The 27,231-nt window shown below is 37.3% G+C and overlaps 1 protein-coding gene across 2 annotated transcripts; it reads right to left on the bottom strand.

Annotated features, from left to right (window-relative positions):
• Positions 1–2,840: 2,840 nt before the first annotated feature.
• On the bottom strand, positions 2,841–25,959 carry LOC145784460 (uncharacterized). 2 transcript variants are annotated; one of them, XM_082596278.1, is made up of 13 exons: positions 24,693–25,959; positions 24,348–24,438; positions 19,146–19,955; positions 18,752–18,825; positions 18,108–18,194; positions 17,659–17,734; positions 16,728–16,851; positions 16,184–16,281; positions 13,357–13,412; positions 12,350–12,534; positions 11,803–11,908; positions 11,195–11,346; positions 2,841–3,915 (listed from the first exon to the last, which is right to left on the bottom strand). In XM_082596278.1, the coding sequence occupies exons 1-13, from the start codon at positions 25,434–25,436 to the stop codon at positions 3,723–3,725; spliced, it is 2,796 nt and encodes a 931-aa protein (XP_082452404.1). In that variant the 5' UTR covers positions 25,437–25,959; the 3' UTR covers positions 2,841–3,722. The 2 variants fall into 2 exon arrangements, with proteins under 2 accessions (XP_082452404.1, XP_082452405.1); XM_082596279.1 differs by lacking the exon at positions 2,841–3,915 and adding an exon at positions 8,852–10,662.
• Positions 25,960–27,231: the final 1,272 nt, after the last annotated feature.

The following is a 27,231-nucleotide window of genomic DNA, read 5'->3' as shown; positions in this document are numbered from 1 at the left end:
TTTTTATCATTTGAAAACATTACAGTTACAATGTTTATACCACAATTCAATCCTTGATGTAAGACGAATGTTTTTCCACTTAGAGGAATATTTTTACACTTATTTCCATTTAGTTAAAGATTCACTCTCTCATAATGAAAGTGGAAAATCTTCATTATTTTCGATTATGTCATCATGGTCTCTATATAAAAACCTGCACTAGTGGTTTTCGTGTGGTGGATCTATTTCTTTTCATGGACTTTCCCTGTTAGTAATTACATACCCGGTCTACTTGCGCAAGAGCAGCAAATTTTCTGAGTTATGTGTTGCCAGACATTTTCCACTGACAGACATATTTTATAAGCCAAACGTCAGAAAATGTTTTGTCAAATACACACCGCTGCTTTCCGTGGATGTCGAACTGACGTTCTTTGTCAAACAAACACGCGTTCCCACCACCCGGCCACTAAGCCAACATGTGACCCGGCCGTAATTTTTTTTCCCACGAGATTTCTGTCTCATTTGCATATTTTGGTAAAAGTTTGTATTAAAACCGTGTGAATTCAGCGTTTTCTCGTTGGCACGGTTGGTTCAGTGGTTTCATCCTCTGCCTAGTTCGTGAGAAAGAGGGTTCGACGCCCGTCGAAGTCAAACTTTTGTTTTTCTTTAAATTAATTTTTGCGGTGCACAAGAGCTTTTCAAAAAAAGTAGGGTTAGGGAAAGCTTATATTTTATTGTCATTGCAGAATTTCATTGGCAAATAGTTATTTCGCAATCTGAATCAACCAATCTCTCAAAACACTTTCGGAAAATCTTACTTTTAGAGTGACTAGAATCAATGAGACAGAAAGCTCGTGGGAAAAATTTTTTTCGCAACCCGGCCATCAGCTTAGTCTGACGCAATCCCGCTATCTCTAAAACTCCACATCCTGCTAGAGGGTGCTCAACTAATATAACTTTAGTCGACCTCTTGAGTAAACCATATTTTCTTCTCAACAAGTCGTAGTCTAAGATAGAAATGTCAGAATTTTGTATCGTTTGCTCGACACCTGGCAAACAACGTTAAATCCCATCAAACTACGTTTGTGTGACGTTATTTAACGGATATTATTCTGTCAAACCGAATGATGTGAATTGATTTATATTATTGAAGCAAGCCATGAAACAGCACGACATGAACATTCAGTCTGCCATAATGTATTTGTATTTTGATGACTAAATTGTGGCAAAACAGATTTGTATAAAGTTGTTCTTTTGCGTTTCAAACTGTGTATAGGAAGCACAAATTGCACCAGCATTACGTTTTGCTCACTCTACCAGGTGTCATGTTCTTCTCTGCCTTGTTTTATTTATGTGATGTGGTATTTATCAGTTTCAAGCAACTTTTCCTTTAGGTGTTTTTATCATTAGCTTTTTCAAAACTCGCCAATTGATGCGAATCAATTTTTGATGCTTCTGAGGAATTTTGTTTTGCTGATTAAACGTAACATTGTCACGAAACAGATCAATAAAATCACGAAACAATCAGCTACTTGTCACAAATAGATAACTTAATCCTAATCACAACTCACAAAACAACCACAAAATCTTTCATCAGACGTTAAATCAATGTAAAAATGCAGGATTTTGCTCCCTGGTAACTTGTATGTATTTTGTGGCACCAGTGCACCACTAAGCGCGTGGTGTGAAAGCTAATTGCCATGTGTTGACAGATGATCATGTATTTGGTTTGGCTTCAACTGCGTAAAATGAATTTCTCTCCATGAGATCTTGTAGCTGATGTAGGTTTCAAATGTTCCTACAAAGCATTATCAACAGAGCACTTTACGTCTCCTAACTTCACGCTTCATGATTATATTCACCAATCAAGTTGGAGAAGCAATTATGTTCTTAATTACCATTGTAAATAATGGTGTGTATGATTGATATGATTTTTGAAAGAAAGATGCATGGCCTTATTGCTTTCTCCAGCTAGTTTCTTTAAGGGGTTGATCTTTCATGAAAAACTGACAAGTTTTTGTGTACTTTTATGTTTTAATTTCAAGACTGATTTCTTCAATGACCCTTTTCCACCCGGAAAACATCCATCGCTAAGTAATATTTGCTAGCTCATTACCGCCCTCTGCTGTCATATAAAAGTTTGTGTTTTTAGAAATGTTAAAATAGCCTGCAAATATAGACAAATGGAGCTTTATTGACGAAGGTCCTACGGGTAGCGTATTTGTAATCTGTAGGTGGCTGCAGCTGATGGGATGTTTTGACCAGTAGACACTTTAACAAAGGACAGTTTTCCCTATGAACCAGCTGACCAGTCATTGTGAGCCTTCCCGCACTCAGCCAGAGAGTTGATTCTTGCGTTAAACTTTGTTTGGTAATTACAGACGAAAAAACAGTAATGGCAGGGCTGGGAATCGAAACTACTTTATTGAAATGACTATTCTCTAGCCCTAACCCCCCATGGCCACGCTAGCGACGGCGTGAAGTTCAATTAATTTACTTTCTAACGTGCATGAGTCGCATGACTGCAATTAGCTGATATAAATCTGCCTTTCTGGTTGGTTAAAACTTTCTTATCTGCTGCATCGACCAGCATATAACAAATGCGCCTATGAGTAGTCGTATTTTTATGTGATCTTCAACTTAAGTTTTCCAAGAACACTTTGGAACACTGCATGACACCAGGAACGCTGGCCCGACCTGCTGGAATGCTGGATCTTAATCTTATGGAATCGTAGAGTTCTGACTTCTATCATTAAGTGGTTAATAAAAAGACAACTTATAATGCCAGTAACTACAACAGATTAGTTGACGCACGTTTCCCATGCAAAATTACAGTATACTACGGTACTGTACCAGTTTTCAAACTGAGATAACAAGTAGGCTACTTCCACCAATGGAAATTGTCGCCTACATTTGCATGCATGTTATCTTTGTTATTTTATTATATATTATTACATTCTATTCGAATAAGAATACCACAGAAGATAACCTAAAGAAGGTTGTTAAGCTTATTTTGTTGAAGCCAGCATTGAGTCATGCGCAACTGCTCTCGTGAAAGCAAATATACTGAACTAGCAACATACCTAGCTCAGCAGTTAGAGCTAGTCAATAGGCTAAGTACTTTTCATAAAAACACTACACTTATGGAAACACTTTTTGAATATCTCTCGCGTCTTTCAGGTTAACATTATTTGAACAAATGGACTTGCTTTGTTTGCATCTTATTCTCAATGCTGCATTAAAACTGCGACTCTAAAAATACAGGTTCTAGAAGCTACGTCACAATTCTAGTCAGGTGACAGTTACATGGAGTGCCACAACGTGGTTGTCAACAGCGGCCACATTGTGACCGCTGTTGACCACAAGACCCAGACAGCAAAATTCGTCATTTTTACAATGATTTAACATCTGCAGACCTTGAGTCAATGAGAAAATGACGAATTTTGCTGTCTGAGGATTTTAATGGACTAAAAGAATTCTGCACAAAATATGGTGGAGTCGAAGTGATATAGCCATTGTGGGAAAGCGACAAGAAAAAATAACAACTACTTTCAACAGCAACACTTGTGGATAAAACATTATCGTAAAAGCTCTGGTCTAAACAAAAAACATTTGTAAGAATGCAAATAAGAAACCTTCTAATGACGTAATATGGCATTGTTCGAAATGACGACATGGACGTTCCTGCTTACCAGGACCCGCTGGAGCCAAACTTTAAAAAAGTGAAAGATAAGAGAACGGAACTAGATTGGGGATGAGGATGTTTCTCCGCCTTTCACTTTCACCACCACAGTTTGAGGTTTCGCAGATTTATCGAATTTTTTAAGTTTTCCGTAAAGCGACTGGACGTATGTGAAGACACATTTGCTATCCGGCCTATTCCCCATGATCATCATGTCTTCAACTTCCAACAGAGGTGCAGCTTCAGCATGCTTTCTGAGGTCACAAATAAATAGGTTACAACATCCACACAGGTTCTCAATGACAAAACATAAAGGAAAAAAAAAATGATAAAAGACGGTTTTGTTCGAGTCTCTTACAACTCAGCAGTTGTGCACTGAGCAAGGGACAACTGAGCAAGTGATAACTGAGCTAGCAACATTTTAGCAAGTAGCTGTAGTTGGTAAATAATGAAACTGAGAAAGTGATAACTGAGCAAGCTGAAACTTGACATGTCACAAGTCAGAAAAATGAGTTTGACAAGCGATGACCAAACAAGTCCGTAAATCTCATTTGCTGACTTGACAGGAGCAATAATTGTTGATTTGAAACACTTGCTCAGTTGTCGCATGCCGAGTGGTCCGACGAACGATTTGTTCAAGGCTGTGAAGTCGGTCGAAAAATTTGCGACCCCGGCTCCTCTATTTATAACTGGCCTACTCCCACTCCGATCCCGACTCCAACTTCAGCGTTGCCAGATTTAAAAAAAATTGTCCTTTTTTATTTTTTTTAAATTCAATTTTACTTTAAGTTGTGATCGAAACTGAAACGGCGACTTTCATAAAAACTAACAAGAACAAACATTTCTATTTTCTGGTGAAGTTGTTGAGCAGGAGAACGTAGAACAAAGTACGGAGAACAAGAAACAATATGTTGAAAAAATATTGCAAACAAAGCTTTCATTGTTTATCGTTTTGTATCATGTCGGAATCGGAGTTGACCTTTTTTTAACAACTCCGACTCCAAACACGTCAAAATCCTTCCGACTCCACAGCCCTGGTTTTGTTGGCTAACATTGTAGAAGTGGGGCAATTTGATGCTGAAATAATTGCATGGAAACACAATGTGGAGTTTTCAAACAGAGAACAAGTAAATTTTGATAACAACTGAAAGAAAACGTGGCTATGTGCACGCAAACATAAAACCAAATAATGGCAGAAATGATGAAGTTTATTGAAATTAAGTTTTATTACAATAGCTATAAACACGACATGCAGTCAAGATACAAAATAAGAGTTAATTTGGTCGGGAAAGCTTTCAATTAGGCTTCATTAACCAACCAACCACTGTAGCCTTACTCCTCCACACTCGACTGGCGAGAAGCACATGTTGTTAGGAAAAGTCTTGATGGCTGGTGTGGAGGCTACACCGGTATGGTTAGCGAAACACAATGCTCGCTCTTCTACAGTGCGTAGTCAGGTAGTGCTGACGCCAGAAAGATCGCTCCTTCTCAACTGTACTGTAGCCTGCATATCATTCCAACTCAGAGTTAGATTGTGTATTGTGTATTTTGAAGGATTGCGAGTTCGAATCTTAGTTTGATCATATCAGATCCAGCGGTTGATTATGTTTCTATTTAGCCTTAAATTGAGTTTGCCGATTATCGAGTTCGATCAAACCTTGTTTGATAAATGATAATTCATCATCAGTCGTTATCTCCGCCTGCGGCAGATTGCGCATCAACATGGCTTATTTGCTTCCAAGAGTGGCGATTTTGAGCCAACTCGCCCTGTGTCGTCAAGTGGAGTCCGGTCCATGATTGAATGTTGTCTTGCCATCGTTTTGGTTGTCTGCCACGTTTTCTTTTTCCTTCTACTTTGCCTTCTGTGCAAACTTTGCTGATTCCGAATTGTGATCTTTTAGTGTGGCCGAACAGTTTTAAAACTTTTGATTTTATTATTGCTGCAATTGGATGTAGTTTTGTCATAGTTAGAAGATCTTCTATTTTTGTGTGATCAAGTAACCTTTTGTTGGTCATGCTTCTCATGATGTGATTTTGGAAGGTAGTGAGTTTTTTCATTGTTGATGATGTCCAATTTACGCATTCTAGACCGTACAGCACGACTGGTAAGTGTTGAAAATTTTTGCTTTCAGTTTGACTGGGAGTCTATTGGATGTTAGAATCTTTTTGTTCTTTTTAAATGCTGCCCAGCCTAAGCCAATTCGGTGTTGCACTGCAGTCTTTCCATCGTTGGTTGCGGATAGTCGGTAGCCAAGATATATGAATTCTGGTACTTGTTCTATTTGTTTTCCATAGAGAGTGAGATTGAGTGTGTTGTTAGTTTTGTCGGTTGTCATTCATTTGGTTTTGGACACATTTATTTGGAGGCCGAATTTAGCAGCATTTTTTGATAGAGCATCTAGGTATTCCTGCATTTTCAGTTTAGAATTATTCAAAATGGCCATATCGTCTGCGTAGCTTAAGTTGGATATTACATGACCGCCTATGCTGAATCCAGTTATACACTTATTTTCTGTTTCTGAGATTATTGCAGCCGCTACGATGCAAAACAGGATAGCAGACAAGACATCTCCTTGCTTAACACCTTTTATAATATCAATTCGTCTGGTTGTTCCGATGTCTGTTTTGATTAGTGCTTTAGAGTCGTCGGACGTTGCTTTCAAGAGGTTGATGTATTTTTTGTTGATGGAAGTTTTATCCAGAAGTTGCCAAAGGTAGGGTAATTTAACACTGTCAAACGCTTTTTGAAGTCAATGAAGGTGATATGAACGGAATTGTTGAATTCAATAGACTTTTCTATGATTTGTTCCAGCGCTAAGATTTGCTCGATTGTTCCTCTTCCTGGTTGGTAGGCTGCTTGTGTAGGGGGGAGGGATGCGTATAGGTCATTTTTTACGCGTGCCGCAATGATAGTGATAAAGAGTTTGTATACATGACTGAGTAGACTTATTGGACGGTAGTTGCTGCAGTCGAGTCTATTGCCTTTCTTGTAGATTACAATTATTAGAGCTTCTTTAAAATTGCTGGGTATCTTTTTCGTTGTTAAGATAGAATTGAAGAGATGAAGCAGTGCTGTGATTAGAGGTTCGCCTCCTGCTTTGAGGTATTCCGAGTAAATGCCGTCTATACCGGGAGATTTGTCATACTTTAAGTTGCTAATAGCATTAGATATCTCGCTTCTTAAAATAGATGGGATTTCGTCAGAGGCAGAGTCATCGATGAGTATCTGTTGCGGATTGTCGTGATAGAGTTCTTCATAGAATTTTGCCCATCGTTCGAGGATACAGCTTTTGCTCGTGAGGATGTTTCCTTTTGCATGATGATTAATCAGTGTCATTCTATTTAGAGTGCAGATTCGACGACTTCAGGGCTACGGTCTTTCACAATCTCTCACTGGATGCACACTCATATGCACGTTTTTGTTTCATGTACGTTTCGCATCCAAACAAAAATACAATGACCATTCTATTTTGAATCATTCTATTTGAATAAGCTTAATTGAAGATGACTTGGCTGCTGGCTGATCGAATAGAATTTTCAGCTGTTTATGATTGAACTGAATCGTGTGAAAATAAATTCGTTTGTATTACAAGACATGTAACCGAGTCGTTCATATTAAGCATTGTAGTGGGTTTGACACCTGTCAGAAGATATTTTATTTTCTTGATCAATCAGTGTCACTAACGATTTCTTAAGCAAACTGCCAAATGGGCTATTCTAAAAACTCGTTATTCAAGAAATTCTTCATTGGCATAGTAGTGGTTCAGGAGATAGGCTACACAGAGCTCGCTCTTAATGGTTCCGAGTTCGAATCTTTGTACAAGAGGTCCTGATTCGATGCACAAGCACTAATAATAGCACAATGGTTACAAATAGCACAATGGTTTATTGCTTAATCTTTGCATGCTCTTTTAACATTGCTTAAGAGAGCCCCTGGTTGGCGGAGTGGGTTAGTCAACGCAATGGAGCAGGTGGCCGCTCCTTAGTGGTCACTCCGTAGAGAGTTTGCAGCCGCGGGAGCAACAGAACTTACCAGGGTGGCCAGGCGCATCCTGCACCACCCTGTGCGTAGTCTGGCATCAGAACCCTCCATGTCGGCCCAATTCGACATGACTAGAAGACGCGTCAGCGCTAATGGTTAGAAAGAAAACTTTTTCTGAGATGCATTTTACTCATTAATAGGGCAACCAATTTTTTGACCTAAAAACCTGAAATTTTGACTTTATAATTTACAAATTTTGACCTTAATTTTGACCAATAACTTTCTGCGTTTGCAACTCAAATGCAAAATACAAAGCATATTAAGTTAGTAGAAATCAAACCGTTAGGTAAGGATATCTTCTTTTTCTCATGAAATAAAAGAAAAATGTGGAAGACTCAACGACACCACAGCTAACGAACAGGTAATGAAAGTCACTCGAAAAACTGCAAAAGATAAATATGGAGAGTCTTTAAATATCCCGAAATTACTAAGAGGGTTCTGCAGTATTACGCGATGGGATGCTAAGCTAAAACTCAATACTATATGTATAATGGTTTGAGTATTCACCTAACCAAGAACAAAGACCACGTTACCTGCCTTTCACGTCTAGCCTACTTAATATTCAATCGTCAGAAGTGGGAGAAACAAGATTATTACCTCAGAAATTGCAATAAATAGATTATTACGTCAGAATAGCAACAGAAATTGCAACAAAAATTTAATATCTGTATAGCTTTAATAAAATATCTATAGAGAGAAGAAAAACTACGTTAAAAGAAAATTTTGACCTAACCATGAAATTTGACTTTTTTTTTACTTAATAACTTTGAAGCCTCTCTTCGTGTCAGCCTGAAATTTAGTTTATGGACGTTTTATAAACTTTGAACAAGGCAGAAAAATTTTGACTTTATTGACTTTTGGTTGCCCTACTCATTAACAATGAATGACAAATTTAATTCTTTGCACAAGGATCTGGTTTCTGTTATTACTGTGTACAGTTGTTTTAGAATCAACGCGGCAAATTTCTTTAATTTTGATAAAAAAAAAAAAAAAAATACAAAGAAATTCGGTTTCTATTTTGTTGTTTTCATTAGAGATGTCCCCTTAACGACTGTTTCGCCAGACACTTGACGAGCAACATTCGATTCATAACCAATTAACCATGAACTCCAAAGTATTTAGCTAAATGGGGGATGATGACTTCAATATTGATGCAAATGCTGTATTTTAACGCAAAACATAAAGGAAGTTCTCACCAGCCACAGAACGTAAAAAAATCAAGTAGGCCTATGTCTTACAAGAACCATCAAATCCGTCCATTTTTATCTCAATTCAGCACCCACGCACGTTTATTTAGTGCAAAAATGGACTGATTTGATGGTTGGAAAGTTGATTTAAATGCATACCGAAGCGCAGATGATATGAAAATTGATAGCAACAGTAAGTGAACAGGTTTAATCTTTGATAAAAGCTCGACAGTTGACGCTGTAACAAAGTGTACTGTAGTTTAACGAAGACTGTAGAACTTTAACAATAAACCAAATGAATTAAAAGAGATAAGAAGCTTAAAAACAATACAAAAGAGACAATTTAAATTTAATTACGCAGTATTGTGGTTTTCTATTTATACAGCATTGTGGTAATAGTGGGCAAGTAGTGCTGTGTATTCCTTTGTGTCTGACAGCACACAGCCAAGTGCTTATTCAAGCCGCTAACGTATGGACAAAAACGTTACAAAGACTCCAATCGGGCCTATGGAGAATCATATCCAATAAGCCCCAGGAGATGCAAAGGCTTCAGTAACAATGCGAAAGTGTTTTATCTGATTGTGTTCATTACTCGTATTGATTAGTAACTACAGTTAACAGCCAAGTAAATACAATATAGTTTCACACTTTATGCAATAATTTTCGACTGGAGAAAAAGTTATCTGAGAAATTGCCGATAAAGCAAAGGGTTCGCATCAAGAAAGCACCGTTTCTTAAGTTGTTTAAAACTTCAATCCAGATAAACAAACCGAGCAGCACTTCCAATAAAACAGAGTTTGCTGATGAATGTACAGCGGCAATAAACAAAAAAATCATCTGGCAACACTGGAATTTGAACGTAAATATAAAACTACACCTATTAGGTTAGAAAATGTTATAAACTTTGTGATAAAATAGAAACGTAATTAATGTTTAACAGAAAGAAACTTTTGATTTGTATTCCAACCATTGGCCAAGAATACAGATGGCTAATAGCCTAAGTTAGAACGGCAAGGCTAGTATTAGACTAAATAGCGCTCTATCGAGCAAATATTGTAGCAAGCATGTTGCAGATAAAGCAAAAATGAGCAAAATAGTAAAAAACTAAAATAAAAAACAATTCCAAACTGAATCAAGTTCCATGGTTTGATGACGTGATCATGACGTCATGCGACAGATAAAATAACGTTAAAACAATGATTGAACGAGCTTGAAAGCCAGAGGAGGCTGGTCCATACACAACACACGTGCGTCTTAGCTATGAAACAGTAAAATTATGAATATTTGATGCTTCTTGTAAACAAGGAATTCACTGTTTTCTCTTTGGAGAAAAACTATCAAGGCAATGATCGTTTGATTGAATACTGAAACGTTTGGGTGTTCATCAGGACAGTTATCGTTTCTAGCACTAGTTGCAACGTTCATCTGATGAAATTGAAAGTAAAAGCAACAACAAAATTTCATCAGACGAACGTTGCAACTAGTGCTAGAAACGATCATTTGATTGATCGAAGATCAGTGTTTGCAAGCAATCGAGCAGCGTCTCATCCAAAGAATTTCGTGGACGCTGTCAAAACCAATATCTTTGGCAACACTGCCGTCCGTTGATGTTGAAAGAGAGGTACCGACGTGATGCTGTCTTCTTCTAGAAACCAAGATCTCGTATACGTTTGTAGAACTCGGTGATGTAGGTGTAGACACATTTCCAGTCGGGTTCTTCCATCCTCACCATATCCTCAACATCGAGTAACGGCGGGATTTCTCCATGATTTCTAAGCAAACACATGCGGACATGCATGATAAAACATTCACCCGCAAGATGGCATGATAAAGAAATGATCTTACATATACAGTAAGTCTATATTAGGGAATAGGACACGAAACTAGTGTACATCTGCTTTTGCCTCCCTATACTGGAAAGGTCATTATTTGCCGTTTACAAAATGTCCTTTCTATAGGCTATATAAGAGTAACTTAAAGATGTATTCAAAATCCAAAAAAAAAAAATTTTAGCTGTTTTGTCTATGCAAATAGTCACACTTCCTGAACCCATTCATACCCCCATGTTATAGTTATGTTATTTTAATAGAAGTTTCTTTTTTCTTGTCATGCTGGTGTGTGTAAGCCGCATAAAAATGAATAAACTGAATGAAATGATACAACTGGATGCATGTCCAAGTGATTGTGATGTGTGGATGACAAAACAAAATCTGCAAACGTGGTAATAATGCAAAAAGGGGCGGATGTCTCTACCAGAGATGATACAAATTACAACATTACAATTATCCCTGAGTTCTCACTTACTCGGCCATTGTGAAGGCGAGGTCGAAGTTTTTGGCTCTATTTTTAGGATCAAGCTCGGAGTAGTCGAAAGCATCGGGAAAGAAATTGTGAACAAGCGCGCAGAAGGCCATTCCATCCGCCCAACTGCTCGAGTAATTGTTGATGTCAACATGCTGAAAGAAATTCATTTGAAATGATTAATGACTTCACAACAGCTGTATTGTCAGGAGCATAGTGATGTCACAGTCTCATGCAGACGACGATGAAACAAACCAGAGTAAATCACTTTCGGTTAGGCTGCATTTGGTAAGGAAAGGCCGGAGGGCAAAAACTGATTCTTGGAAAGCAGAATTTTAGAATTTGTCCGTCCAGGTTGCTTACAGTACATTTCTACAATAGTTACAACTACGATTAGTGGATGACTTCATTCGAGTTTTCACCAAACTTCTAATTACGCTGTTAGAGTTATTTTAGCAATATACATCATCATACTAACACTGAAGCACAAAACCCAACCAACGACGGATATGCAATAACCACCAACATTCAAAAACAATGATTTATGTCAGTACTGTAACCAATAACGGCCAATATTAGACCAACGCAAAGATATTAAGCAGCATACGTACTTTATATCCTCTAGTCTTTGCCTGGCACCATTTCAGCAGCATTTGTTTAATGTTGTTCGCATTAGGAACTACAAATGATGGACTTTTGCCCACTTTCTTACTCCCCCTGAAAAACAAGGCAGGGTTTAAATTTGCTGTAATCTTTGATGCAAAAGTTTATAAAGTATTTTTTGTCTTTGCCAGTAACTTTATTCATAAACCGAATTATCAAAAGTTTTGGAAAAAAAACGAAAAAATAAAGCCACCATGGTTTTGCTGTCAGAACGTGCATTTTTCGTGCTAAGTAGGCTCAGCAGCAGTCAATGCCATCTGGGCATAAAAAGTTCATTATAAGCGGTAATTGTGATTTAGCAAAAGAAGCAAAGTTTTTGTTCTAAACAATATTCCTCGTATATTTGTTTCGTTTCTGGTACCTCTCTGTCAGAGCCAGCAAACCAGTCAATTTGACTCGATGTAAAAAACGGTTGGTTTGCTCGTGGGGATGTACACTGTACAGTTGTACACACCAATTACTGCAGTTTATAAAAAAAACTTAAACATTGCTCACTTTGTGCCACCACTTTCTCCCTCAAGCTTTGCAACAAACATCTTCCTTGCATCTTTAGAAGACGATGCGGGCATGGACCTGTTTCGTGTGATCTCTTTTCTTCTTTCCGCTTGGCGGCGCTCTATGTCAAGCCTTCCACTAGATTTTTTCGGAGCCTCTTCTTCACGATCAAATATGCTCCCAACCTGCAGAATAATGAGCATGAAAGATTTTGAATTTTAGAATAGTAGTGGTTCTAACACCAATATGCTGGTTCCACTGTAATTGCTTTCTAAAACAAATGGTAATAAATAGAGGGGACAAATAGAATATGATATGTCGGTATAGAAGCAATTCTGCAAACTTTGGCCCCACACAGGAAAATCTGTCATTTTTGAATTGATTCAACATTTAAAGACGTTGAATCAATGATAAAAAGAAGAATTTTGCTGTCTCGGGTGATTACGAATCATCGCTATGCGGCTAAGTGGCCGACCGGTGATGTCTGTATGACATGTGAATGGACGTCAATTCCACAACTACAGAAAGCACGTGACCGTGTCTTGGCAAGATGCTCCATGAAATACTTCAAAGTAGAAAGATTGGCTTCCCTCCTTTTAACCACTTGCAATAAACAAAAATAACAATCGTGCAATAAAAAATAGCGATTTCTTATAATGTATTTTATCTGATGTCGTACACTCTCCACAATACTTTGATTCCCTACTCAGTCGACGCCATCAGACCAAGAATGTAGGTGACATTAACGAAGCCTGGCTACAGTTGCGCTGAAAGTCTACGTTGACAATTACCCTTGACACCAGTGTTAAATACAGAATGACTGAGCTTGATTAAACTTTGTATATCATCAGCTACAGATTGTTGATTGACCGAGCTGTTTCAAATGTGATACAACAGCGGGTTGGTTTTGTCACGTCATTTTCAACATAAGCGGTTGTGGACAATGTCTTAACACTTTAAAATATCAAAGATGCAACTTGTTAAAATAACTTTGGAAATTGTCTCACCTTTTTCTTCCCGGACGACATGTCGCGCTTTGTTTGTGACGTCAATCCGTATTTTGCTAAACAATCATCAGGTTAAGTTACGTTTCAATTAAAAAATGTGAAATCATTAGTTTTTGGTTGTTGCAAAATAAAGACACCTTAACAAAAACAGCGAATCAAACTTTGTTGTGATGACTAATAAACCTTTTATTTTCCAGACATTATGTTTCCCAAATAAACAAGAATAATATGAAATCCAGTAACATCCCAGAATTCGGGATTGTCTTTGTCAAACAGCTTTATGATGATACCGGTACTTGGTTCGATGTGGGACAAAAGGCAAACTATCTCTACAAGCAATTTTCCAAGCAAACACATTGCAATAAAATGAGTATTTTGTTTCGTTTATTAAAGTTTTTGTCGACCACTTCTATACTGTTTAAGCTGGTTTCAAAAACTTTGAAAATGGCTTCATGGTAATAACATGTTCAATGTTGAGGCAACCATCGGTTTTGTGACTATAACAGAAAACTGCCGCTGACTTTTGCTGCAATGACCAAGTCGTCTTGTACATCACTTTCTATTAAAATCCCGCATAAGACTGATAGGCTACTGCTTCTTCTACAAATGTCATATGTCTATAGCTACACCTCGCAAGCGCATTTCTTTCTTTTGACTTGACTTTGATTATTTCGAAAGCTTTCTGAACGTTTTTTAAGAAATTAATACTGCTGTTAGTTTTCGAATGCTTTTTCTATTTTTTATAAAAATACATATTTCTGCCTTTCCTTCGTTGAGTTCACCAAAAAATCTAAGCACAAATATGTATCCCACTTTTGCTGGATCATAAATAGGAAAAAAAACGAAAAAGCATTTTATGCAGCTAGCTTCAAGCCGCCCCAATTCATTGTGATTAAATAATTGCATCTTTGGATTTGTCATCATGTTGTTGAGTTGACCAGTTGCTGAGCTTTGTAACAATCTGATACTTTTACGACGTTTTTTCAACGTTATTTGACGAACATTAATCACCAACTGCATGTAGCGACATTCTCCCCAAGGGAACGTTTTTGAAACTAAGTTGATTGAAGCATGGCAGATAAGAACAAAAAGTTGAATAAGAACTGTCTTTGTTGCATCACAACCAACAATTGGAACAACTTTTAGCTAAATGTGTGAACAAACTTGAGACTTTGTTAATATCCGACTCAGAAAGAGTTTTTAGACGTTGAATCGATGTAAAAAGCTGGTTGGGGTTTGCTGGTTGGGATAAGGTTAATTCTACTAAGCACTTCATGAAAGCCAAATACATTCAATAAATTGTGGTATCTGTTTCAAATATAAATATAATGGTGAGTCTTGTGTTGTTGAGTTGCAATTCCTTGACAATTCCTGTACAGTCGTTGAATCGGTAAGTTACCTCAAGAAATTTCAAAAAGCTGGCAACATTAAAATGGGAGACTTAAAGCAATCATGTTCAGGTTGTGAAAGTCGTCGCTCAGTTGGCCAATCAACACTTGGAACACAAAGCAGAGAGTACATTTGTGTCACGTGACGAACCGAAATGCCTACGGATGGCAACAGCAGCAATTAGACGTGTGCGAGAAAAATTAAAATATTCATGTCATTCCAACGTTTTGCCACGTTATTAAAATGAACAATCCAGTATGTCATTTTCGAAAGTTTATACAAAGTTAATGTTAACCTTGCCAAAAGTGCATTTGTGACGCCATAGAAGGCGCTATCTGTTTTTTGCATTGAATGAACGTTTATATACATGGTAGAAGATGGAAGGTCATTATGAAGATATGAACGGATCAATAAAAGCAGAAGATGTGAAAACTTATACTGGTAGCACAGCTGATAAAAACAGTCGAGCGTAAGCGTGCGAGCGAGTGTCGATTACCCAAGTGGCAAGAATACGGTGCGATACTGATGAGCCCAGCCTCATGGGCGAAACACGTGTCTATCGCTGTCTATTCGATGCTACAATCGGCTGCCCAGAAACGTATCGTTTATTGGAGGTCTTTATGGCTAGCGTGGAAGCTACACCGTTCTGGTTAGCGAAGCGTTACTGCTGCTCGCTGTGCTAGCGAGTGATCAGCCTTGTGCTGATGGCCGGGAAGAACACCCCTTCTTCACATTGTTCTACTACTTCAGATAATTCAAGATAATCAAATCTATTTTGATATTGATTCAACGTCTGCGTACCTTCCTATACCTCGACCTGACCTTCTTTTGCTTTCAAATGTCATCTAATCTAACTACTTCCTGCAAGGCTTACGAGCTTATCTGTGAGGTCACTATGCAACCCCTCGACGCATAGCAGTATGTAAAATTATAAATACAGCTAAAGGCTTGGAAATAAGGATAGTGACCTTTTTATGAAATAACTCGATAGAAAAACAATTAGCTCCTTACGTGACACTGCGCCCTTCTCAAGGTTTATGAAATCATCTGAATCAAGCAAAAACTTCACTTAAAAATCTAAATGTCTATCAAGATTGTCTGTTTGTCTAATATTCATCTCCCAATGTAATAAACAGTAACAAACTGATATTTTGTGCTTTAATTAACATTGTTTGTGAATTTAGTAAAATTGGAAGATAGCTTAAACTTTAAGTATTTCTCAAACTTTTTACGTTCTTAATTTTAAGTGTAGTAGTTCTTCCACGCAACAATTAACTTTAAACTTCCCTCATGCTCGTCTTTTGTAACTTTTCTAAACTAGCAATCATGTGCACATGCATGTACAATTGTAAGAGTGACATCACAGTCAGAATGTGAGTCTGTTCCTTATCAAGATCTGGAACCCCCTTCACTCGCTCCTTTACTCACAAGGTCTCACCTGCTAACGATTTTGGGTCTGCTGGTGCTTTGTCGGCATCTTGCGGTGATTTTACCCCAGATTTCCATCCACTAGATGGTGTAGTAGTTTCTTTGCATCTACATAAACAATAATTGAGACTGAATTCAGATTTGGTTCATATCAAACGATATCTGGCAAAAACAGCAAACACAATGCTTTATGTACTCACTTTATTAACTAGCCTACTTAAGGTACACTTTTGAAATTATGAGTTAGTGCTGAAATTGGGAGATTTCATCGTCAAAACATCTTTCCTGGTAAAAGTTTCTTTTGCATACCGACGGACTTTTTTATGCTCGCCCATAGCTCGTACAATTTCCTTCAATAAGTGGTTGTTGTAGTTTCAGTCTTTGAGTTTTATTCTCTCAATTTCCATTCTCTTAAATTTCATTCCGCTCCGTAACTTAGCTTTTTTTTTAATTCAAATCTTCCATTAATATCAGCAAAAAACTTTACCATAATGACGTAATGTTACCAAGACAACGGTGTGAAGTTTATGAAGACGATCATGATTTTAACTCACTTTGTCGTGACAATTGTCGTTTTCTTGGTCATCTGAGAATTGTTCTTGTCAGTTGTGACTTTGCTGATTGTTTGAGACTTCCATTTGGTGCTGCTGGTTTGTTTGGGAGCCATGACCACCCCGTCTGTGAAAGTTGTTTTAGTTACGATCAACACTCACAGCACATTGACTTCAATCAACAATTAATAAATTACGAAAGAAACGTGCAAAGTTACAACAAGGAGCATCAATATTAAGCGTGGCATAAATACAATATAATTATTATAAAATATTCTATTTGAATAAGACACTTTTATTTATATAAGAAACTCTTGGCTCTTATGGTTGTTGCTTACATTCATAGGGGCTCATTTACTTGGTATATATGCCAAAGTATGAACCATAGGCATACGAAGCCGAGCAACGTTACCAAGTTTAACATATTAAAGATTATTATATTTACAAAAAACACAAAACTACGCAACAATTAAATATCGAACGTTTTCGACATCACAAGATGTCCTCTTCAGGAATAATATACATAATATACAATAATAATATATAATAATCTTTAATATGTTAAACTTGATAACGTTGCTCGGCTTCGTATGCCTATGGTTCAACAAGACAAACTCTCTACCGAAGCTGTATGCCAAAGTATTTGGAGCAAAAATAGTTGCAAACAAAACGGTATTCTGGGAAAGGAGCAATGTTTGAATAAAAGTGTTAAAACAAAAATGTTGTTACGGTTCAGAGTAAACTTTTTTGTTTTAGAATTTTTTCACCTGCCGCTTGCCATCCTTATGGTGGAAACGTTAACTTCGAAAACGTAATTCCAGCAGTTATTCATCGTTTTTATACAGCATTGTTTTCCAATTAACAAAAAATTAAACTTCAGCAGATGTTGAATCAATGTGAAAAGAATTCAAATTGCAACCTGGCAAAATCTTACCGGCCTGGGCTTTTCTTAGTACACGAAGAGCTGCTCGTATCTTTTTTCTATCTTCGTATTGATCTGCCTCCCCCAACTAAAACAAGGAGTTTTGTTTGGAAACGAATACTTTCAATTTGTGTGTTATTTTCAACTGGCTCGGCAAAAAAGCTAAAACAATTCGTTGATTCCCACAATATTGCGCAAAGATAAATATGGTGTAATAGTTCCTGTGTATGAAATAAAAATTAAGTTTACTGTATGTATTGCATAATGCAGTGTACTAAACGTTTGAATTTTTTGTGCATATTTATTTTATCTTTGGTATAATTACATTCTATCGAAGTTTTATTGTATTTCATGCTATGACTTTTTATAGCTGTTGATATTAAGTTTGTGTTTTACAAAAAATATTGTTGCTACATTCGTGTCTTGCGCCATCTCGCGACCACCACAACCACACTTTTTACCAGCTTCTGCAAGATCGCTTCTTCCGTGCATTGTTCAAGGTTGTCAAGTGTGTAACGCATTGCGGGCGGGTCTTCTTTGGTAACTTCCTGTTAAAAATAAAAAAAATTCTTGTCGTATCCAGGCTTACTCGCGGTGGTTGAAGATTTAGATTAAGTGGGCGGAAAGGCAAGGAATCCAATCTTTACGTCAACTTTCCGATGTACCATTCAGCGTTTTGCCAAAGACATAACCGGATGCTCTTGAGTGGTGTCGAACCGGCGCCCTCTCGCGCGTCCTTTAAAAGCTCTCACCACACGGCTATGCAGCTGACGATAACATAGAAATGACTGCTAAGGGTACGGAGCAACAGATGCAGACCTTGCAAGTATATCGCATAAAAGCTACTTTTCAGTGTTTCGGGGGGGATCGCGCCGATCACCCCCCTCCCTTTTCCCGCCTGGATCCGCCACTGGAATAAAGTCGAATGAATGGGAATATACAAATAACAATGGCAAAGAGAAAAGTTATCTTAAAAAGTGATAAATTATTTAGGCTCACATTCTATTCAATGTTATTGTTCAAAGTTTTTTAATTACACTAACTATTGAATTAATCAAATTTCTTCAGCAAGAAGTAACAGATAAGCTTTAATACAGTTACTTACCACTTGGAGTTCAACTTCAATAGATTTTTTTTTTTCAGTAACTTTTACTTCTGATTGAGTTTCTTCTATTTTATCTGAGCAAAGAAGCAATGGAATGTGAAGTTCCTTGGTCGTAAAAAGCGAGAAAAATAGTCTAATTTAGGAGTAAACTTAGAAAGTTCCAAAACCAAAATTAAAAAAAGCAAAAAGGTTAAATTTTTGTTTTGAGCATTGTGCCAAGAACTTGTTTCCAAACTAATTCCTTATCGTAGACAAAGGTTATGTCTATTGTTAAAAAAATCACCTCTCTACCAAAAACGTAATTTCTTATCCTCAGCAAAAATCAGTCCAAAAATGTCCCAAAGTAACAAATTAGAAAAATAAAACTAGATTTTATCGTTGAGAGAACTTATACCTGAATAGTCTGTGGTTTCTGCTTTTGTTGATAATTCTCTGCTCAGAGATTTTGTCCTTGTTGATGTCGAATTGTTGTCTACAGTAGTTGTCGAAGGAGATTCCGGCTTTATATCAAATTCTTCTTTCGTTTTTGTTTTGTTGTCAGCGCGTACCTCGTCTGTTACGTCAGCAAAATCTTCTTTCTTCTTAAACACCTTATCGTGAGCTTCGTCATCGGTCACGTGAGTGACTTTTTCCAGTTCGGTGGGTACTTTCTTTGTGTCATTCACTAGAGCGTAACCGGGGTCACCTGTGGACGATTGTGACGACACAGAGAATGAAAGATCGCTGGGAGATTCTGGGGTGCTCGCAATGGACGACTTTTTAAGGTTTGGTGACCTCACAATTAGAGATTCTACGTTACCATCGGGGGTAGATGCAAGACTGCAAGTTTTTGATGATCGGGATGAATCGCCAGAGTTTCTGACGCGACGACGTCGTCGTGGGGCTGCAGAAGCTTCAATTGTGGCGCTGCCCTCACCCAGTTTTCCCAAACTTAATTTATCCTTTGCGTTGTTGTTCTCAGAAACATCGTTCTTGGCTGTGATGTCATCATTTTCCACATTTTCTTTTCCGTCATCAGCGACAGCCAAACCACTGTTGGAATGACGCTGTTGGCGCTTCTTTTGCGCGTAATCATCGGATGTAGATCTTGTGCCTTTCTCCTCATTCTCTCCATCAGCAAGAGTTCGAAGAGGGTTGTTATTTTTTGATTCTCGATCTCTCCTCGTCGATTTGACAGCAAATGCGGATATAAGATCGCCACTGTCTGTACGATAATGACAAGCAACATTGGTTAGAAAATAAACACAGCTTTATTATAATCTTATAAGCGTTTATCGCGAATGACAGAGGTGTTAAGCAGAAACAATTTGTGGAGCGTTTCTTCACTCAATTTCGAATCTCAAATGTCAACCGTAAATTGCCTCAAGCTAAAATACTAAACCTAAATTGATCAATGCATGGCCAACGGTCAATGATTACACAAAATCAAACCATAGCTGTTGGAGGGATGATGAACCGTTAAAGCCAACGTTTATTTCAAAAATATCAAGTTAATTTTGTTATTCATATTGTCTGGGCACAATGATGACATGACGTGATTCTTCGAACGCTAACAATTTGAATGACAAGCGGTGTTGATCATCTGGTATGTACAACATGGTAGCTTGGTGGTGAGAAAAATGCACGTTAAACTAAACAGCATGTTATTGATTTTTTGAATCCACTAATCGAGAGCTATTATTCTTCATTCACTTTTACTGATCCTTCCTAGTGTCTGAAACCTAAAGGCATCACGAAAAGATATGTTATTGTTTCTCAAACTATCCCTGATTGAAAGCATGAACTCAGCAACAAGGTTGCCACCTGATGTAACTGATACTACAAATTGTGCACCAATGTAAAAGGGTCAACAGAGGCCAAGAAAACAAAATCACGTGTTTTGAGATTGATGCTATGTTTGAAGATGTGGAATCAACATTAAAGAATTGATGTCGGGTTTTGGAAACAACTTGTTATGACAGTTGTTGATAATACGGCACGCAATCCTTAAATCACAATTCTGTTTATTTAATTTCACACAACATTTATCCGTCAATGTTGAATCAATGCAGATAGCAAAAGACGTGTATTGAAAGAAAACTTGCCTCTCACTGAACTCATTTATAATTCAACCCAAACAGAAAAAGTCTCCACGTTTTGATAGTTCCAACAGTTTGCTGCGCCGAAACGAGGTAAAAATAACAATTTCCGCTACCTGGAATCTTCGTGACTTTGCAAGTGACCCTCAAAAGCGGAATACAAATCTGATCCTTTTTGTCAAGTATTTGATGTTCTGTCTAGTTGAGACAATAATTTTATAGCTTTGTTCATTGAAAAGAAAAGTCTTTGATCTAGTAGTATGCTTATGTGTCCATAAAAATATTTGTTGGTTTACATCAAATGTATCTATTGGAAAAACATTTTTCAGACAACTTTTGCTCGTAAAACACAATGACTAAAACTTGTGATTGAATATGTACTGATCTCACTTTAAAATGTGCGATGTCAGCAATCGGTGACGTCAAGATATACACTTTAGAAACAGTAGATTTGATCAACAAAACAATCTGTTTCTATAATATGCCGACTATGTCTGGTCAAGGTTTTTATTGAATCTAGTTGTTGCAAATGATGATGCAATGTAAAAGTAATTGCAGATTATAATTGGTGATGTAATATGATGACAAGCTGCCCAAGTTAATGCTAACTTTTCAGTATTTCAAGTTTCCTCAATATTGCCTATATTTCTTCGCTAACAGCAAGTGGTGAAGCAATAAACCATCTTGTTTATTTTTGCTTTTACTTTCAATTTCATCAGATGAACGTTGCAACTAGTTCCAGAAACGAAAGTTGTGACAAGTTATTAAAAGCAAGTTGTGGAACAGGAAAGTTTTGAGTGTTTCCTGCCACCGGTTGTTTCATCACATGCGCAATTGTCCGTTATGAATCAACGATGTTTACGGTAGATAGGCTTCTGTTCAGGGTAGAATGCGTAAAAATAATTTTTCGCCATGAGTTGGGGAGTTTATAAATTACCAGATGAAAGCAAAACGTGCCCAGCGATCACACAGGAAATTTTATTATTTGCTTTTACCCCAAAAACACAGTTTTAGAACTGAGTCAAGTCAGAAAAACACTCTTCAAAGTTTAAATTTAGAGACTTTAATTCTTTCAATCGGACATGTTTTCACCCACGCAACCAACAATAGCGCATTGTTACGCACGTCCACCTCTGACAAATAGACGGCGCTCGAGGTATTCGAGTCCAAGCATACGTCACAATAAGCAAAGAGTCAGGTTTCCAATTGATCGATAGCCACAAACAACCCCCTCATCCCTATCAACGATCAAACAATTGAACATTTAATCAAATCACAATCGATCTATTTGTGTGCGAAGTTGTCCGTACAACTCCGTAGCTTTTCAACCTCGGTATTCCAAATTAAATCATCGGGTTAGATCTTGATAATCAAGCGAAAACACTTGAATGTGTTTTCATTTTACTCCAGTGAGTTGCACATGTAAGAATGCATGTAAACTTAACATGAAAATCAAAAAAGAATCTTTATAATAGGAGAGTGGGTACACTTAACTTTTGGGGAAAAAGACATTCAGGGTTAGAATTTTTTTTGATCAATGTTTTTTTACAAAGAAAACAAAACTTCACCAACAGCAAACCCGCACGCGGTTGCTTATGCTGTAGATTATATACACAGATCTTAAAGTGTTGAGAAAGAGTTTTCAGATGTTTATAAAGTTCACTAAAATTTTGAAGCACCGTGGAAAATGGAGTTAATCGAGTCACCCCTATTTCTTTCGAAAACTTTTTTTGTAAAATGGAGTCTGGAATCTAATTTTGATCATGATTTCCAAAGAAAACATCTGTAAGTCGAAACAACGAAATGTAACATAAATAAAAATTTGTTTGCAGTTAAACACAGATACACGACATTCCCATTGATAAAGATTCGTTAACAAATAGTCAATATTGACCATGTTCCGTATAGATTGTTATCGAAGACGTGCCTTTTATTTGGCCATACTATGCGGCAGATACAACCACCATTCTGTAACAGGTAAAACTTTACGAAATTAAAAAGCGACCACTTGTTTTGAACAGAAACGAAAACATTTTGAATTACGGAAAAAATTCTTGTTGAGTAACAAAGTTCCTGCCAAATTAAGCTTGATAAACTTGAGAAAAACCGACCAGTTTCTACAATGAATCAACGTCGGCGGATATTGCATCGATATAAAAGCAGTGGATCTAGAGATCTATGAGACAGGAGAAGTTGATTGTTGTGGAAATAGCAGATTCGTGCTCGCGTTGAGCCGAAATTGAGCTCAAATAGCTTTGTTTGGTTGTGAGGAGAAAGTGCGCTACCAAATATGGTCATCGTTTACTGAGCAACATGTTATACAAGAAGTATTGTTTGATTTAATGCTCTCTTTGCAAAGATATTGCTGGGTAAGGAATGGTGTTGTTGATTAAGCAATTCTGTTAGTGTTTTGCTTTGTGAAAATTGTAGTACACTGTATAGTATTATTGAATTTTATGCTTCTACAAGTATGTGAAACTGCAAGGATTAAAGCTCTCAAAGAAGCTTTTTCAGTCCGAGCGAGGATAAGGATTCCCACAAGCAGCTCATAGAACATCACTTCACTTACAGAAACACTTCTTCGAAACCTTATTCTTGTAGTGTGATCCCTCCCTGGAAGATTTACATAGAACTTTGCCAGTTCAGTTACAAAATTGAAAGCGAAGTTTCTGTTTGCAGTTGAAAGCTTGAGGTGTGTAATTTATTTCAGAAAATCACAGATTCTTAAATTGGCCTACCCTGAAGAAATTGAGAGAGCACTAGCAAAGAAATGCTAACTTCACTCATGACACCAAACAATGATTAAAACAGGTAAGATACGTATTTGTGTTTTTGTAATCTATGTCGTGCATTTTGTGCTATTTCTTCTTTAAGTGGCACGTCTCACTTAAAAGTTCAACAAACTTATGGCAAATTTAAGAATCCAAACACAAACGAAAACGTTTCTTAAGATCAGCGCTCAGCAGACTTCCTAAGATGATACTGGACCTCTTTATAAAAATGACTCATGGCCAATGGGATCATCAAGTTTTCGGGACTCATACAAACCCAACACAGTTTATCAGGAGTGTGCAACCGGTAACTGACAAGCTAATGGTATTCATCTCGCCACTAGACGAGGATGCACAGTTGCACACTCATGTGTTGCATAGAATGCAAGTGAAAATGGACTCTACTCATTTTAGCGCGTTCTATTTGGGAAGTATTGCTTGCAAAATCATTTTACTACATACCAAGGCAAACGTGTTTAGGCTGCAACTTAAAGTCTCCAAAATTGCAATTCTCTTTTGTAAACGTTTATAAAACGTAACATTGCGTTGAATTATAATAATATAAATCTAATATTCTTTACATTAAATTTCAAGGAGAAAATAGAGAATATTAAGCCAGTAATGATGTTACTTTAATGAACCCGCCATCAAAAAGCAAAAAATCAATTTTGATATATATCGTTGACATTAAGTCTATTGACAGTTAGTTAGTTTTTGTCAAAGTGAGACATTTAAACGTTTTCTCACCTTCTGTTGTTGGTGAAGTGACATCATCATTCGTGACTTCACTGCTTTTGTCTTCATTGATGACGTCATCTTGGCAATTGTCTTCAAGAACCTGATTGGTGATTAGAATTTGGTCATTCGATTAAATTTGCTTGAAAGATTTGCTATAGCTTTTTACAAAGGTAAATTACTCAACCGCTATAACTCAACTTACTACTGTAAATTAAATGCAGACCCCGGTTGATAAAACAGGTCATAAAAATGTGTACAATTAAGGTTGACATCATCGCGTGACTTCCTAAAAATTTGTGTAGAAATAATGTGATGTAGAAAAACGTACGTATCACATATATTGGCGTTTGGTACCTTTTGATATGCTGGTGCTTCGGATTGAAGGTCATGTGATGTATCTTTGGTTATATGATTCACTGAATCGGACTCTTCAGCTCCATCTTGCGGTACGTCATTAACACCTTCATTATCCACTAATAGCGTCTTTGTGCTTTCAGTCACACCTGTTGAACTTATCATGGAATCAATTCCGCTTTCATCAGATTCAACATCTTCATCAACAGTTGTTTCAACTGAAGTCTCAACAACCGATACCTTTGTGTCGCTGCCAGACCATTCTTTCTTCACAAAGCTGCTTTCAATATGCTTTGTTCTGTCACCATTGGACACAGATTTGACTGACATTTTTTCAATGCTATACTTTGAACCATTGGAGAGAGGTGATTTTATGACATCATTGTTATTCACGTCATCAAGCTCTCGATCGTGTCGCTTCAAGATATCGCGTCGTGGTTTGCTTCTGACGTTTGACCCCTCGCTGTCGCGGCGCGGTTCGATCTCTTTCTTTTGTGTCGTCACATCTCCAAGTCGAGATGATCCGCTCTTCAGAGGAGTTGAATTTACTCCGGAAGAAAATTTACTCATTCGACTTTTTACTCCTTCAGCGTTGCGGAAAGCTCTTGCATCAGAAACCTGATGAGATTTCTTTGACTTCGAATCCTCCGATATTCGACTCGAATCCTCTTTAGCAAGGACGCGGGATCTAACAGAGCCACCATTCTCTCCGTAGCGGCTTCTGCGTGCGTACCTCCCTTCCATGGTTTGTATTTCAGCTCGATTCCGATCACTTTCTATGCTATCCGCCAAAAAAGACTTCGTTTGATGTTTCGTCAAAAACGATTCTTTATAAAAGTTAAATAGAAGGTTTCTTGAAGATTGGAGATCTTTGGAATCAAACTTGCTGCTGTAGGCTATTTGCTTCAGCCGGTTCCTATTTTTATAAAAGTCTTAAATGTTACAAACAGATGTAGTTCTTGTGGTGTTTGTGGCAAAAAGCTGCTGTAATTTGGTCTTTTACTGCGTTGGTAAGATATTGTTCTTCCTTTAAAAGTGAAAAACTGAAATTGTGGTACAGTCAGCAATCAAGCAATCAATCAATCAAGATCCTTTTCTTGAAGTTAAAAGTGATATTTGCTTCTGATAAAAGAAAGTTGTCATAAAAGGAAAATTCCACGATGGACTACCTTTCCACCAGACAGAAAGCAGAAATAGTCTACTGACCAAAGTACAACCGTTGTTGATATATTTTAACGGTACTTTTACATTTTAAAAATAAACTTACAAGTACCTGCAGAAACAAGAAACAAACGTTTCAAATTTAAAGTTGTTTCATAACCACAGCATGAGGTCACAAACATGAGCGTACAATGACTGATATGGGTGTAGTGGCAAGTTAATTGTACTGTCAACTCTGACGATTCTCTTGCTTATAGTGTGCTTCAAAAACCTAACTTTTCCAGTATTAATATGACAGGCAAAAGCAGCGGTCAAGAACTTTATGACAAGAATAATATTGGTGGTGCGATACTGATGAGTCCAACCCTACGAGCGAAACACGGTATCTATTGCTATTAATTCCTGCTATATTTGACTGCCGAGAAACACAATCAGTTGAGTTGTTTGACTTATTTGCCAGAATCACTGATGCCCAGGGAAAGACACAGCCTGTGACTTTAGAATAGCGATTTCTGAAGTATTTATTCAAAAGTAAGGTTTCATTTTAGTAAAACACTAAAACACATACAAGTATACATTGAAGCATACCGTTGAAAATACTGAAGTAGTAACAAGCTGATATTGCCTATCTTCAAATATCTTGAGCAAGCTCGACAAATAAAAATATTAACACTAAATAGAGTTAATTTTTCTTTGACTTTTGGGGGTGAGGGAGGGTTGATCTCCTCAATCACCCTATTTCCGAGTCCATCTTTGCCTCAAGCCCCTGACCGCATCACTGTTCTCAAAGGAAATCCAAATGACTCAAGCATAAAAGACAAACCCACAAAAATCAGACCTTTTCTGCAAAGGTATAAATCCTATTTGTCTTTTATTGTACTTTCAAAGGAATTTAATGAATTGAAACTACTGTACTGAGGTTGACAAGTCGAATTATTTTGGCAGGGTGCGCAGTATCCAACTGCGCACTTAAGAGTGTGCATTTGAAAGTGAAACAGAACTGCTATGACTTTCCAAATTTTCAAAATTTATTTTCCATCACAAAGCGAACAGAATCTGACTCGTAGCAGAAGATAAGAAATTGATATTTCGTTGAACTGTGCCAACAACCTACCAACGCTTCTCACAATTGACACAAACACCTGATTCTTCGGACAAGTTGTAGTTTGTAGACAACGTCTGCAGACGTAAAATCAACAAAAAAAAGGCAATTTTTGTAGGCTAGGTCACAAAAGCAACGCAATATCTAGCCAGCAAATCATTTCTTCTTTACATTGTTTAACGTCTGCAGACATTGAATCAATATACAACGGCTGACAAATACAACAGTAGTTTGGCTAAGACTGGTTATCATCGTCCGCCATGTTTGAAACATAAT

Source organism: Aplidium turbinatum, chromosome 15 (genome assembly GCF_918807975.1).
Source record: "Aplidium turbinatum chromosome 15, kaAplTurb1.1, whole genome shotgun sequence".
In the NCBI taxonomy this organism is placed as follows: domain Eukaryota; kingdom Metazoa; phylum Chordata; class Ascidiacea; order Aplousobranchia; family Polyclinidae; genus Aplidium; species Aplidium turbinatum.
Note: the sequence above shows the minus strand (reverse complement) of the source record. Positions and strands in the feature narration are given on the sequence as shown.

Coding starts and splice junctions, on each gene's coding strand:
- LOC145784460 (XM_082596278.1), bottom strand. CDS start 25,436: ATGGAAGGGAGGTACGCACGCAGAAGCCGCTACGGAGAGAATGGTGGC. Junction 17,735..18,107: donor AAGCGATCTTGCAGAAGCTG/GTAAAAAGTGTG, acceptor TCCTTGTTTTAG/TTGGGGGAGGCAGATCAATA. Junction 13,413..16,183: donor AGACCCAAAATCGTTAGCAG/GTGAGACCTTGT, acceptor ATGATTGTTTAG/CAAAATACGGATTGACGTCA.